At 24.8% G+C, this 13,580-nt stretch overlaps 4 protein-coding genes across 4 annotated transcripts; 3 read left to right on the top strand and 1 right to left on the bottom strand.

The window, feature by feature from the left end:
• Positions 1-3,740: 3,740 nt before the first annotated feature.
• OCT59_021410 (uncharacterized protein) lies at positions 3,741-4,220 on the top strand (the record flags this gene model as incomplete). Its single annotated transcript, XM_066149857.1, has 1 exon — positions 3,741-4,220. One exon carries the CDS (start codon positions 3,741-3,743, stop codon positions 4,218-4,220), a length of 480 nt encoding a protein of 159 aa, XP_065990721.1.
• Positions 4,221-4,313: 93 nt separating this feature from the next.
• Positions 4,314-6,522, top strand: OCT59_021409 (uncharacterized protein; the record flags this gene model as incomplete). Its single annotated transcript, XM_066149855.1, has 3 exons — positions 4,314-5,171; positions 5,548-6,094; positions 6,209-6,522. 3 exons carry the CDS (start codon positions 4,314-4,316, stop codon positions 6,520-6,522), a joined length of 1,719 nt encoding a protein of 572 aa, XP_065990720.1.
• A 4,734-nt stretch (positions 6,523-11,256) lies between these two features.
• On the bottom strand, positions 11,257-12,174 carry OCT59_021408 (uncharacterized protein; the record flags this gene model as incomplete). Its single annotated transcript, XM_066149854.1, has 5 exons — positions 12,040-12,174; positions 11,886-11,964; positions 11,678-11,795; positions 11,467-11,615; positions 11,257-11,394 (listed from the first exon to the last, which is right to left on the bottom strand). Exons 1-5 carry the CDS (start codon positions 12,069-12,071, stop codon positions 11,257-11,259), a joined length of 516 nt encoding a protein of 171 aa, XP_065990719.1. The 5' UTR covers positions 12,072-12,174.
• Positions 12,175-12,226: 52 nt separating this feature from the next.
• Positions 12,227-13,438, top strand: OCT59_021407 (uncharacterized protein; the record flags this gene model as incomplete). Its single annotated transcript, XM_066149853.1, has 4 exons — positions 12,227-12,575; positions 12,671-12,831; positions 12,904-13,158; positions 13,244-13,438. 4 exons carry the CDS (start codon positions 12,227-12,229, stop codon positions 13,436-13,438), a joined length of 960 nt encoding a protein of 319 aa, XP_065990718.1.
• Between the last annotated feature and the right edge of the window lie 142 nt (positions 13,439-13,580).

The raw sequence follows: 13,580 nt of genomic DNA, 5'->3' as shown, positions 1-13,580 counted from the left end.
AACTGACTGACATTATCATAATTCCGACTCTGAAAAAATGCGTACAGCTCATAGTAAAAATTTTTTTTCATCACTTGACCCCTATATATATATTTCTGGGTCCTGGTATATTTATTAATTAGTAATTTTTTTTAATTGTGAAGGTATTTTGTTTACCAATTATTATATTTTATTAGTAATACATATAGTATTCTGAAAAAATCTGATTCGATTCATATCTGCAGATCTGATCGATCAGACCATATATTTTATGATTCATAATTCAATCTGAATCAAAAAAATTTAATCCATTTCCGTCAAATCGAATCAAATTAGATCAACAATTCAATAAAATAAATTAGATCAGATTGATTTGAATCAGATTATCTCTATAGACACATCAGGAATAAAGCTTTAATCAGTCTGGACTTTGGACCTAATCTGGCAATCCAGAGTTTTAGACCGAAAATTAGAATTAGTCCAATCTAGATTGATGCTTCAACCTGAATTGAAATATTAGGTCTGATCCAGTTTGGTCCAGGATTATAAATCTAACCAGACTGAATTAAACAGATTGGGACTAGACCAAAAATTTGCCTGTATTCTAATTTCATAATTCTGGCTTCATATCGATCTTCCTAACATGTGTAGTTTCATTTTAAGCCTATATTTACTTTGTGTGATATTAGTGTATAAAAATGCATAATTTCCTTATATAGTATATATATTACACAAAGCAAATATAGGCTTAAATCAAAGCTACATATATCAAGTAGATCAGGATCCAGAAATATATATACAGGGGTAAGGTACACAGATGCGTCGCCATCATAGTGGAATTAGACGGAGTAAAGTTTTGATTTGCGTACAATTTTAGAATTTTTCATCTATAGTTAGGTCATCAAGATTGCATATTTTTTATCAAAATTTTTATATGTAAAAAATTAGTTTGCGTATTTTTGGTCTAAATTTGGCTAATCTTATATATAAAATATTTTTATTGTACGTACTTATTTAATTAACTGCATTGTAATATTTAGTATTAATTGAAAGAAATTTCTAATGGTTAAAAGTGAAATTTTAGAAAAATATTATTGAAAAAATGGTAAATTCTATTTTTTCACATTAGTATTTGGTTTTATAAATAATAGAGAAGCCATGATAAAATAATTAATAACTTAATGTCTGAAATTTTATTTGCGTATTTTTGCAGGATTTTCAATATCAGGTGTCAATTATGCGTACTACTCATATAAAAAGTCTTTGCGTACAGCTCATAGTAAAAAAATTTTTCGCCACCTGACCCCTATATATATATTTCTGGGTCCTAGTAGATTGCTACAGGCCAGAATTATGGAATTAAAATACAGTTATAATTTTGGTAAAAATTTTAATTTTAGTCACGTGATATTATAACAGCCAATCAGAATTTCAGATTTTTTATTATAAGATCAGACTGGCACTGGTCAAAAACCAGGCAAACATGGCATAGTAGCCTTTATCTTTATTAAATTTATTCGAACTTTACAATTTACAAAAAATAAAAATAAAAATATAAAAATAAAACTAACTAAAAACAAAGCTATATAGTCCTAAGAAAATATAAAGTAAAAAATTAATCTAAAAAAGAAAAATCGCATTACACTAAATTTCCCCAGATCTTCCCCCTTGATATATTCCAACCAAAGTAGAAGCAACTATGCTAACAAAATAACGAATAGCACGCCCACTATAAAAATCGACACTCCATCCTGCAAAAGCTGTTATTAAGTAGCACCGTTAGACGACCCATAAAACCTGAAAAGTGATTAAACTAAGGCAATCCATATTTTATCAAGTTCTTCAACCAATCGGTTCCGGAGTCACATGAATCGTGTAGGGTCGGAGGTGGTAAAGATGAATAGGGAATGTAATTTGACTTTGGCAAATTAGATGGCTTCGGAGTAGTTTTCAACTTGTAGGTAATATTCATCGCGTTTTCCCATCTACACTTTTCATAAGAACGCGGATTCCAAATTCGTCTTCTGAATTTGTAGACAAAATTATTGTGTATAGCAGCGATAACCATTATCGCAGAAGTTCTTGGAATGGATAAGTCAACAAATAAATCAATAAAAAGTTTGGGTAAACAACCACGGACAAGAGCGTAAGAGGACCAATTTGTAGAAGAAAAGGACCAGCATGAAAGAGAAGTGAGTTTAGCAATAAATGGAGTAGGATCAATGTCAGCCAATTTTCCGGCTTCCAAAATTTTTGAAATCAGATGTTTTTGATAAGATTGTAAAATTTGTTGCATAGGCAGACGACGATTTTTGCACATAAAAAGGTGCATCAAGTCTTCCATGCGGTCGAACTGGTCAAAAACCAATATATCGGGTAGCAAATATGTATCAGATATGTACCCGATATGTGTAGTATTAATGCAGAAAATCAGGTACCTGATATGTGTAAGATATATGTAAATATATATATCATATACATAAGGTTGCTTGCCAAAACCTCTCCAAAATCCTGTGATAAATTTTGGCAAGATTTTACTATATGTTTACTATGGTTTCGGCAGGGTTTCGGCAGTTTCGGCAAATGGGGGTTTCGGCATTTTGGCAAAGTTTCGGCAGGATTTTTAATATGATTTAATATAGTTTCAGCATTTTCCATATAGGTTTCGGCAATTATTAAGAAGGTTTCGGCAAGCAACCTTACATATACATATCGGTACCCGATATGTATATGATATATAAATGATATGTAGACGATATATATATTTACACATATCTTACACATATCAGGTACCTGATTTTCTGCATTAATACTATACATATCGGGTACATATCTGATATATATCTGCTACCTGATATATTGGTTTTTGACTAGTGTGGACTGAATTAAATAACTGGTCTGGTCTGGTCCAGTTCTGGATTATCTTTTTAACATAATCCAGATTAGACCGAAATGAAGCAATTTTTTGGTCTAGTTCTGGGTTACTCTTTAATCCAAACCAATCTGGACCATTTAGAGTTTTAATCAGGAATCAATTGTAACAATTGTAATATGATCACATGAGCATGGTGGAAATGCTTATATCACCTTGCTGATCATTTGCCGATCACATAATTCTGGATTTTAATATTTATTACAAAAGCCACAAATATTTTAAAATAATGTGGCAAAAAAATAATGGAAATCTAAGCTAAGCATAAAATTATCATATAATTTTAATTATATAATTATTAGCATAATTTTTTTTAATATTTTTATAGCACATTATACATGTGATAATTCATAATTTTTTGCCGATCATCAGACAAAAATTGATGGGCGGAGATGAATATGCATGGACGAAACACAAAACTTTGCACAAATATTCCTTATATTATGTAGAATCTATAAAAAAAATAATGCAGTGATCCAATTCATAATGCAGATGTTTTATTATTAGAGATTTTAATGAATTAATTTGCAAAATGAATAAGTAGATGCCACGAAATAAACAAATAAATGCCACGAAATTTAATAAATAAATGCCACAAAATTTGATGAATTAATGCCACGAAATTAAATAAATGACATAAAATTAAATAAATAATACTATAAATATATGCTTTAATTATTTCTATTAGTAAATTTTAATAAAAAATATATAATTTTTATTTAAATTTAAATTTATTTCAAATTTTTGAAAAAACAAATAGAACTTTATTTACATTATTTATTAACCAGATTTTATTTACTATTTATTAAATATAATTTGAATTTTAAAAATGTCAAATAGTGATACACGAACTTGTGCATTTGATTCTAATGAATGTAATGGAAAAATTTATAAAGTAGGAGACAAAGTATCAATTCCAGAAACTAATATTGAACTAATTTCATATGGAATGTTTCTTTGTACATTTCATTATAATAAATTTATTCTTAATGAGAACCATAGATTGGATAAATTGTTGCAAGTTTGTTCTCATCCAAAGCATGAGGAATATAAAAGTCAATCAAAAAATTCAAATAAAAAACCAAAAAAATTTAGTCTTGAAAAGGTTCCAAAAAGACTAATTTCAATTTTACAATTAGATGAAAATGCTAAAATTTGCAGTTTATGTAGAAAGAAAACAGATAGTGATCCTGATTATACTACATTAGAAAAATATAATATACCAGTTTCTAAAAATAAGAATGATAATAATATATTAAAAATAGGAAATCATACTTATCCATTAAGAAACAATATTTTGTATAATTAAACAGAATTAAAACAATTAGAACAAGATTATTAAGAAATTATTACACAAATATCAATTTCACATGAAGTTAGCTTAAGTGAAAAAATTAAAATAATGTCAAATATTCTTTATAAAAATCAGCACCAGCTAAAGCAAAAGCCAATATATGATTATACAGTTTTTAAAATGATGTTAGAAACAACAGATGAACAGTTAATTAGATTTCTTAATGAATTATATGAAGGAACTAATCCTGCTAATAAATCAGAAAAAACTAATAATAGTAATAAGAAAAAATTGGTTTCTCTATGTTACTTTTTAGCTAGTATTAATAATAAATATATTAATGGAATTAAAGTTGATATTGGTTCATATTTACAAACTTCTGGAGCATCGGCTGCTTCTATTGATACACTTGCAAACATAGGATTATCAGTATTAAGAAAAACTGTAGATAGGCAAAAAAAAGTTATTTCAGATGAACATGAACAATCTGTTGATAATTATTGCTTACAAAATATAGAAAAAATGTTTGTTTTAAATATTGATGATTATCATAACATTCATCGTCGTACTACACTATCATTATTAGAAACACATAATATCTTTCATTTTGTTACAATTTTATTAAATTCTAATCCCAATATTTCAAAAATACCATATTATTCAAATAATATTTCATTACATAATCCTAAAGGAATTGACTTTAAATTAATTATTGAAAAATTTGAAAATCATTTTATGAATCAAATAGGTAAAAGTTATTATGAACAAAATGAATTATGGAAACAATTTTTGATTGAAGATTCTTATGAAAATAGAATTAAAAACCTTAATGTACATAATTATGATGGTCGTATTCAAAAACATCAAGAATTAAGATCATTAAATAATAGCAAATTAGTAGATTTTATTTTGCACCCATTACATAGTATTAAAGATTATATTGAATGTTCAAATGTTTTATTTAAAGTATTTGAAAGGTCAGAAAATACTGATTATTTAGACCATTATGTTATTCCTATAATTGCTGATTGGCCAGGATAAGTAAATTTAAGAAGAGCTATAACATTAAGAATTAATAAAGGACTTGCATCTGGAATTTCAGAACAAATATTAAGTTTAATTCCTATGATAGGACCACTTCATATTTCTTTAAATAGTAGAGAAACCTTATTTCAAACATATTATTTTTTTTTTTGAAATGTTGTATCATGATTTATTTGGAGATAAAAAAGTATTATCTCAGAAACCAAAACAAACTGTAATTAATCTTATCTTAGATTTAACATTTAATGGTTGGAAAAAAATTTGAAATGTTATTATACATCGTTTTGGAAATTCTAAGGATGCAGAATATAGAATGATGATTGATTTGTTAGATAATTCTATACCACTTACTTTAGATATATATGCAGTACTTTTTAGAAGTGGATATTTTGAAGGATATTTAAAAGGTGTTGTAAGAATTTGGGTATTATTTCAAAGATTAAGGAGGCGCAATTACAATAAAGCACCACTTGTATTTTTGAGTGATGTGTTTTATTGGGAACTTAATAATCATCCAATGTCTGATACTTTAAAAAATAATTTACCAATTTTTAATGATTATTTTGTTGAAAACTTCCATAGTTCTATTAGAAATCAGACTGTTGAATCAAATAATGCATTGCAAATTATTCAAAAAGCAAAAATTATTGATGCTGAAAGATATAATAATTCTTTTAAAGAATCTTTTATTAATTCAAGAAATCTAACTATTTCTCAAGATAAATTAAATTATTTAGAAAAAAAAGTTTCTTTATTTTTATTTTCTCTCTTTGATAAAATTTATCATAATATTGGAAATACAATTCAAATTGATAATATTAAATATCCAAGTTTTATACTTCCAAGTTTTAAAATTAATGTAGATATAAAAGTTCTTTCATTAGCATAGAATACAGAATATAAACCTGCTGATAATAAATTTTGTGATGCAGAAAAATGTTTATTATTTAATAATATAGATTCATCTGATAGTATTGTTTTAATTTGTGGGCATGGTTTCCATAAAGAATGTTTAGCTTTATATAATGGGAAATGTAGTCATTGTTTTAACTATTTATCATTTGGAATTCAAAAAAATATTAACACCTTAACAGCAAGATTAACTACTGCACTAAAAGATAATGAAATACCTTTAGTTGAAGAGGAAATGAATGATAGTTTAGATGAAAACAATGATGAAGATATGCAAAATATTTTAGAAAGATTAGAACAAAATATAGATAATCAATTTGAAATTTTATATCAAAAATGGTCAGATTATGATAGTTTATAATTTAAAAGTCAAATTTTATGTATTTTTATTAATATTTAAGAAGTTTCTACTAGTAAAAGTTGCCCAATAATAATGCAATACTAATAAAATTTAATACATAATATAATAAGAGAATTACTAAACTTAACCTGGGGGAATTTTCCTCCCCTTTCCCTTTATTTCAATTTTTAATTAAAATATTGACTTGTATAGTAATTTAAGAATAAGATTATATGTAAATTTATGAAAAGAAAAGGTTTTATTAAGTTAAAAAGGGTAGTTGTTCAGATGGTTTTTGAGAAAATTACATAATTTTGATTTTATAGTTAAATTGTATTTTTCATGATAAAAATTTTTTTAAAACCAAAAATTGCCAAATTTTTATGCGATTAATATCCACTTATATTTGTTTTATATATTTCATAAAAAAAGTTTATTTTTTTTAAATTTTTAAGGGGGGGAGGAATTATCCCCCCGGTTAAGATTAGCAATACTCATATAATAAAACTAATATTAAGTTGTTTGTAAAATTTAAACATATATTATTATGTAGGATTGTTTAATTAATTTAATAAAACACTAATTTTATTAAAATTTAAAAAGTTACTACTAGTAAAAGTTGCTCAATAATAATGCAATCCTAATGAAATTTAATACACAATAAATACAAATTAATGAGCATATATTATTATGTAGAATATCTCAATTGAAGCTATTTAACTTAATTGTAGCGAAGTGATAAAATTGAATAAATGATCGTCAAATGATCGTCAAATGATCGTCAAAATTGTGATAAAATAGGGATGTCTGCCATGCTGATCACATGTTAGTGCATTAAAGTAGGATCAATATATATTTATGTATGTACATGTGACGTTCCTAATGGATTTGTAGAAGTTTTCATCTAAATCAGAATCAGTTTAAAATTATTGCAAAATGATTTTTAATTAAAATAAAAAATGTTTTGCAATGTTTTTTATTAAAATTATTAAAAAAATGTTGTGAAACATCTTTTACTTCATTTAAACCCTTTTGTGCAATAGCAATATTTTTTTAACTAAATTATTTAATGCATTTTTAAAATTTAAAAAGTTCACATATTTTCAGATTTTCTGCAAAAAAAAAAGTAGCTCATTAGATATAATTATATTAAAAAAAAATTTGCAAAAATGTGGAATATTTTGTATTGATAATAGATTAATATATAATTTATCATGGGAGTTTACTTAATAGTTTTATTTAATATACTAAACTATACATGTTTCTCAAATTATTTTGGAATGCCGTAATTATAAGTAAAATCCCAAATTCAAATTACAGCATCCCAAATTATTTTAGCACTTTACATAGTAAATTACATATAAACTAAATGAATTATAGCATCCCAAAATAATTTGGATAGCATGTATAATATAAACTTCATATATTTATTATGACTTTCTATTTTATTATCTGAAATGTCTTTAATTATATATCTTTAATTATATATTTAAGTTGAATTTAATGCAAATATAAATAGTATTATTTAATTACTTTTTCTTTTACTTTTATTGTTTTTATTAATATTATTACCATCTAATATATACTTTCTCCGCTAATTAATTACGTCATATTTCGGCGAACGGACTAATTCACTATTTATTATAAAATTACTATGAATTAATTATGTCTGCCAAAATACATTACGTCTGTCAAAATAAATTTAATTAGTATTTTGTCATTTTAACGAAAAGTATAATCTAATACAAGTATTTTTTCATATTCTTTTATTTTCATTATATTTTTTTAAAAATTTTCGCAGTTTTTTAAGTATTTATAATAACTAGACTTTACTTTATTAGTAACATAATACTCTTTTATTGTTATTGCAATATTTCATATGTATTCTTTAATACAGCAAAGATACATAATATATTTATTACTTTTATTGTTTGAATTATTTATTACTAATTCAAAATATGGATAAAAGAAGTATTGTGATTTGCCTATTTTTATTATTTAGAAAAACGTATAAAATAATAGTGTGAAAAAAATATAAAAATGTTTTAATTTTGTATTTATCATATCTAGATTAAATTAAAAATTTATGTATAGAGATCATTACTATTTTTTAATGATAAATGACCAAATAACAAATGATTGATATTATTTGTTATGATTATAAATCATTTGGCATTTGTCATTTCACAAATGATTCAAACGACAAATGCTAAATGATTTATAATTATAATAATGGATTAAACAAATTCTTTGAATAGTTAAATAACCAAATCATTTTTGAATACTATATTAAACTGTATATATATTTTATTTTATTTTTTTTTTATTTTATAATTTAATGGTTTATATATGCTTACATTAAAATTAGCTTTACAAAAATGAAACTATTTTCTAAATTAGCTATACCCACCTGTATGGATGCAACCATCAAATTTCTTCAAATATCCATATTACCATTGTATTAACATTAAAAGTAAACAAAAACAAAAGCCAAATCCTTTTATAATTCCTATAAAATCCTCATCTGGGAAAGCTCGATAGAATTGGAGTTTGAAAGCCCTTCGTGGCGGTAGGAATCATACTTCCCAATGTTACTGGATTATCTCACAAAATTCAAGCAGATAACGTAAGGTCCAATCCAATGACATTGTAATCAATCTAATATTAGTACTTTTGATGGATTAACTGCTGATCAACTTGATTAGTAAAAATTAAAAACTAAAATCCACCAATCCCATTAGCCCTCCTAAATAGACCGATCTACATAAATCCAAAAAAGTTAAGTAACACCAAACCTCCAGCTCAGATAATCAATATTCCAGTATTCCCAGTTCCTCTAAAAGAAAACTAAAAGTGAAAATGCTGAAATTCCAGGAAAATGAAAAAACTAAAAAACAAAAAGGAAAGTCATAACCTCAGAAAACCCCTAAGGAAAAACTGAGTAAAAAGGGTAATAAACACCAAGTCTCTGTCTACCACTTCAAACCCTTCAAACAATAACTAATAATAAGAAAAAACTCACTTCCCAAGTAATCACCTCTACTTCAACTAATACTCCATAGGAAAAATTTTTACAACACTTCTAAAAGTAAAGAAACTAACGGGAAAACTTCACACTAGTGCAGAGTTCAAAGTCCAGCCGCCCAATGCGTAACTGTTACAACTTTCAAGAACCCGGTGGGAGAAAAGCTTCGCAGAAGTAAAATTACTTTTGGTGAAAAACCACTCCATAGTTTTGTAACTTTAAAACAAAACGAGCTTTAGTTCCTATTTGAGTTTTCAAAGAATGACCAAGAAGTTTAAAACAAATAATAAAAGCACTCTATAATCACTCAAGTGAGAAAACCCAAGTTTTTTCTTCAGCAACTTCCGCTAGAAAAATGGGCAAGTGATCGGTGAGTGAGAAATGTAGTCGATCCTCTGTATATAATTTTATTTAAATAGAATATAGTAGTAAATTTATTATCAAATGGTAAAAAAATTATTAATTTATATGTGAAAATTCCTTTTTTTCATAAAAAATATTCAGGTTTTTTAATTAACTATTTTCAATAATAAATGAAATATAAAAGTATTAATAGCTTAAAAGTATAATTTACTTTTTTACTATTAATATCAGCTGTAAAAATCCTAATAATATAAAAGTATTTTTAAAATATAAAATTAAAGATATAATTAAAAAAAAAACAGCAATTAATTAATAGTTTATATATACAGTATAATACTATTATTTAAATAGAACTATTAATTTTTCAAATGAAATAAATAAAAAAATGCAAATAAAAAAAGTTATAAAAGGATCAAATATTGATTTTTTAACTAAAATAAAGTAAGCTAATATATTAATAATAAAATATAACCTAAAAATTTTTTAGTATTTTTTTTTTTTGGAAGAATACTCAAACTTTTGAAAAAAATAAATATTCTAAAATACCTGAATTTTCCAATTTCTTAAAATTTTTAATTTTATATACTTGTTTTTTTGAATAATTAATCCTTACCTTATAAATTATAACTAGTTGATTGTACTTTAATAACTACTATAAAAATTTACTTTAACAATTATTCCATTTATAAAGAGTGATATATAAAGGTATTTTACAACTTGCAAATACAATCTACTGTTTAAGAAACAGGCTGGCAAAATCTATCTAAATATTGAAGCATTTTAAAATTAATACTACAAAGAGTTATTCCAACTAGATAGATTTAAAAGCAATTATATAAGCATAAATATAGTTTGTAGTAATAGAAGAATAATATTAAGAATATCTGGACTTTTAAATAAAAGAAGAGCATAAATAGTGTAAACTCAGATTATTGAATATAATAAAATTACAAGTATTATAAGAAATGTAAAATCTTATAATAGTAAATTTTATTAAAAAGATATATTATATTACATAGTAATAAGTATAGTAAACTAGAATTATGTTCTATATTTTTTATAATAGAGAACTGGAGGTTATACTTAATTATATAACTGATACCATAATTTTTAATAAGTTAATCAGTTTATTATATAAAACTAAATTGATTTTTGAAATTATCTATGAAGAAGTAATGACTTTTCATAAGATCAATTAAAGAAATATCTCCCTAGTAGTAAAAACTCAAAAAAACATCATACCATCACACAAATGAAACTTCAAATTTTTCCTACTTATATCAATTTCTTATTTGAAGTATTAAATAAATATAATATATATATATATATATATATATACATATATATATGTTAATCAAATATATTATCTATAAACTTTTTTCATCCTTCCTTTCTTGTCTTTCTTTTCTTTTTTCTTCTAATATACTAGTTTTACCTCTCTGATATTTAATTTGAGCAATTCTAGCTTTTCTCAATAAATGTAATATTTCGTTTAATATTAACACCTAAAATTATAACATAAATTAATTTCATTAAAATAATACTTAATATGTATATTTATGTATTAAAATACTTACTATACCAATTACAGAATTACATAATAATGGAAAAGAAAATAGTATAGAGATAAAAGCTCCTCCTTCATCAAAATAATTTTCCTTAGAGAACTTTTGCCAGTTATTTTGTGCCAAAGTATTGATTGGTTTAGCAAATCCAGTTAATATCACTAGAATCAAAAAAATAATTTTAGAGTTGGTTATCGAAATAAAGTAAAAATTTTGGACTTACTTGAACTGAATGTTACTACTGCTAAAGAATTCGTATTATTTCTCAATTTAATTATTATAAATAATGTTGTAATGTGAAAAGATAATAACATCCATAACCAAGGTTGTGACCAATCAATCTTTTTCACGGTTTGGTTAAGTTCATAGAACGAATTCAATTAGGTTCAGTAAAGGAAATAGTTTCAAAATGAAATAATCATAAAAATTACCGCATCAATAAATGCTTGAATGCTTTCTACAAAACCAAAATCATAAGTCTGAAAAAGAAATTCTCCAGTTGTTTCTGTACTAAAAAAATTATTTCGTCATTCGTCATTGTAGCGTATATATCTAATCCAAATTATTAAATATTTTTAATAATACCTATCACTATACCTATCAGGTTCGTAATCCATTTTTTTTTGTTCAGTTACCCGCAATTTGACATATATTTAATTAAAAACTAGTCAACTGGTTAAAAAATTTATAAAATTAATAGCGTGAATCAAAAAATAAAACGTGCACAAACTTAACGTAAACAGCCGATTTATCGTGTGATTTTGATTAAAAAATGTCTAATAAAGAAAAAGTGGTTAAACAACGTATATCTCCAACATATTCTGATACTTCACCTTCAAAAATATCAATTTCCTCCTCTGTAACGCCATGCTCAACGCACCAGAACAAGGACAAAAAAATGCAAATTACACCACAATTACCTAAAGATTCTTCAATTCTTCAAACAACCACCGGAACTATTAGAACTCAAAATGATCCAATATCATTAAAAAATTCACTAGAAGCAGCTTTAGGAATAAACAAAGAAAAATATTGGTTATCTATACAATCTTTTATAAAAGGTGAAATAAAGAAGGTTGAATTGGATTTTTATGTTCATTCTTTATTACCGAAAGAACAGGGTAAGTTATTAATACTAAAGGTAGGCTTTCTTTTACACTTATTGAATAATTTTGAATAAAGGTGTATATTAATATTGAATTTGTGTTTTTATTAGTTCATTTACATGATGAATTTATTCGTGCAAGTATCAATACTCGTAAAAAAAATCAAAATAACGTTAAAAATGCATCATCATCACAGAAGAAAAAATCTCTGAAGGAGATTATGTCTTCAATGGGAAAAGAAGAGAGAGATAAATTACATGTTATTTTAAAGGTGCATAATTAATATAATTGTGTCTTTGATGTTTTTCAGGATAGTATTAACTTTAAAAGTGTTTTAAATTAGGGTGCACAAAATAATCAATTTCATACGAATCCAAATTTGATGTTATTCGAGAAAAAATTTCCAAAAAATAACATTAAAGATGACTTGACAACAATATCTCCATCCTTAAACACTTATTTTTCAGTAAATGAGAGAGAAGATGAACTTTCAGAGTTTGATTCTATTTATACAAAAATGACGGAAGTTGCTCTGGATAATGGATTAATTGGTGGCGTATCTGAAGATTGTGCAAATTTGATGATTTATGCATTAGAAGTAATTTATTCTTTACAGAGATATTTCCTTCTTCCTTTCAAATTCATTCTTACTAAAATTCGTTTTGTTAAAAATTTTTTTTTAGGCGCATTTAAAGAACATTTTACATAGTTGCGTAAATAAGATCAGATCAAATGATTTTGATAAGAAAAAGAAAATTAGTAATTCACCAATATCGTTAAGTGATCTTGCATTTTCATTGGAATGTACTCCTTATATTCTAGTAGAAAATAATTTTATATTGGAAAGAATACTAAACAAAATTAATAAGAAATTATGATCTATCACAATATATTTTAATAAAGTTTATTATTAATTGCTAAATAATGATTTGTTGATAATCAAATACTTAAATCCGCAGTCCGACATTTTTGATACGTTATTTATCACATGACATTGATCCCGTTTAAGTATATAATATT

This window comes from Rhizophagus irregularis, chromosome 3 (assembly GCF_026210795.1).
Source record: "Rhizophagus irregularis chromosome 3, complete sequence".
NCBI classification, from domain to species: Eukaryota; Fungi; Glomeromycota; class Glomeromycetes; order Glomerales; family Glomeraceae; genus Rhizophagus; species Rhizophagus irregularis.
This window is presented reverse-complemented; position numbering and strand designations above follow the sequence as displayed.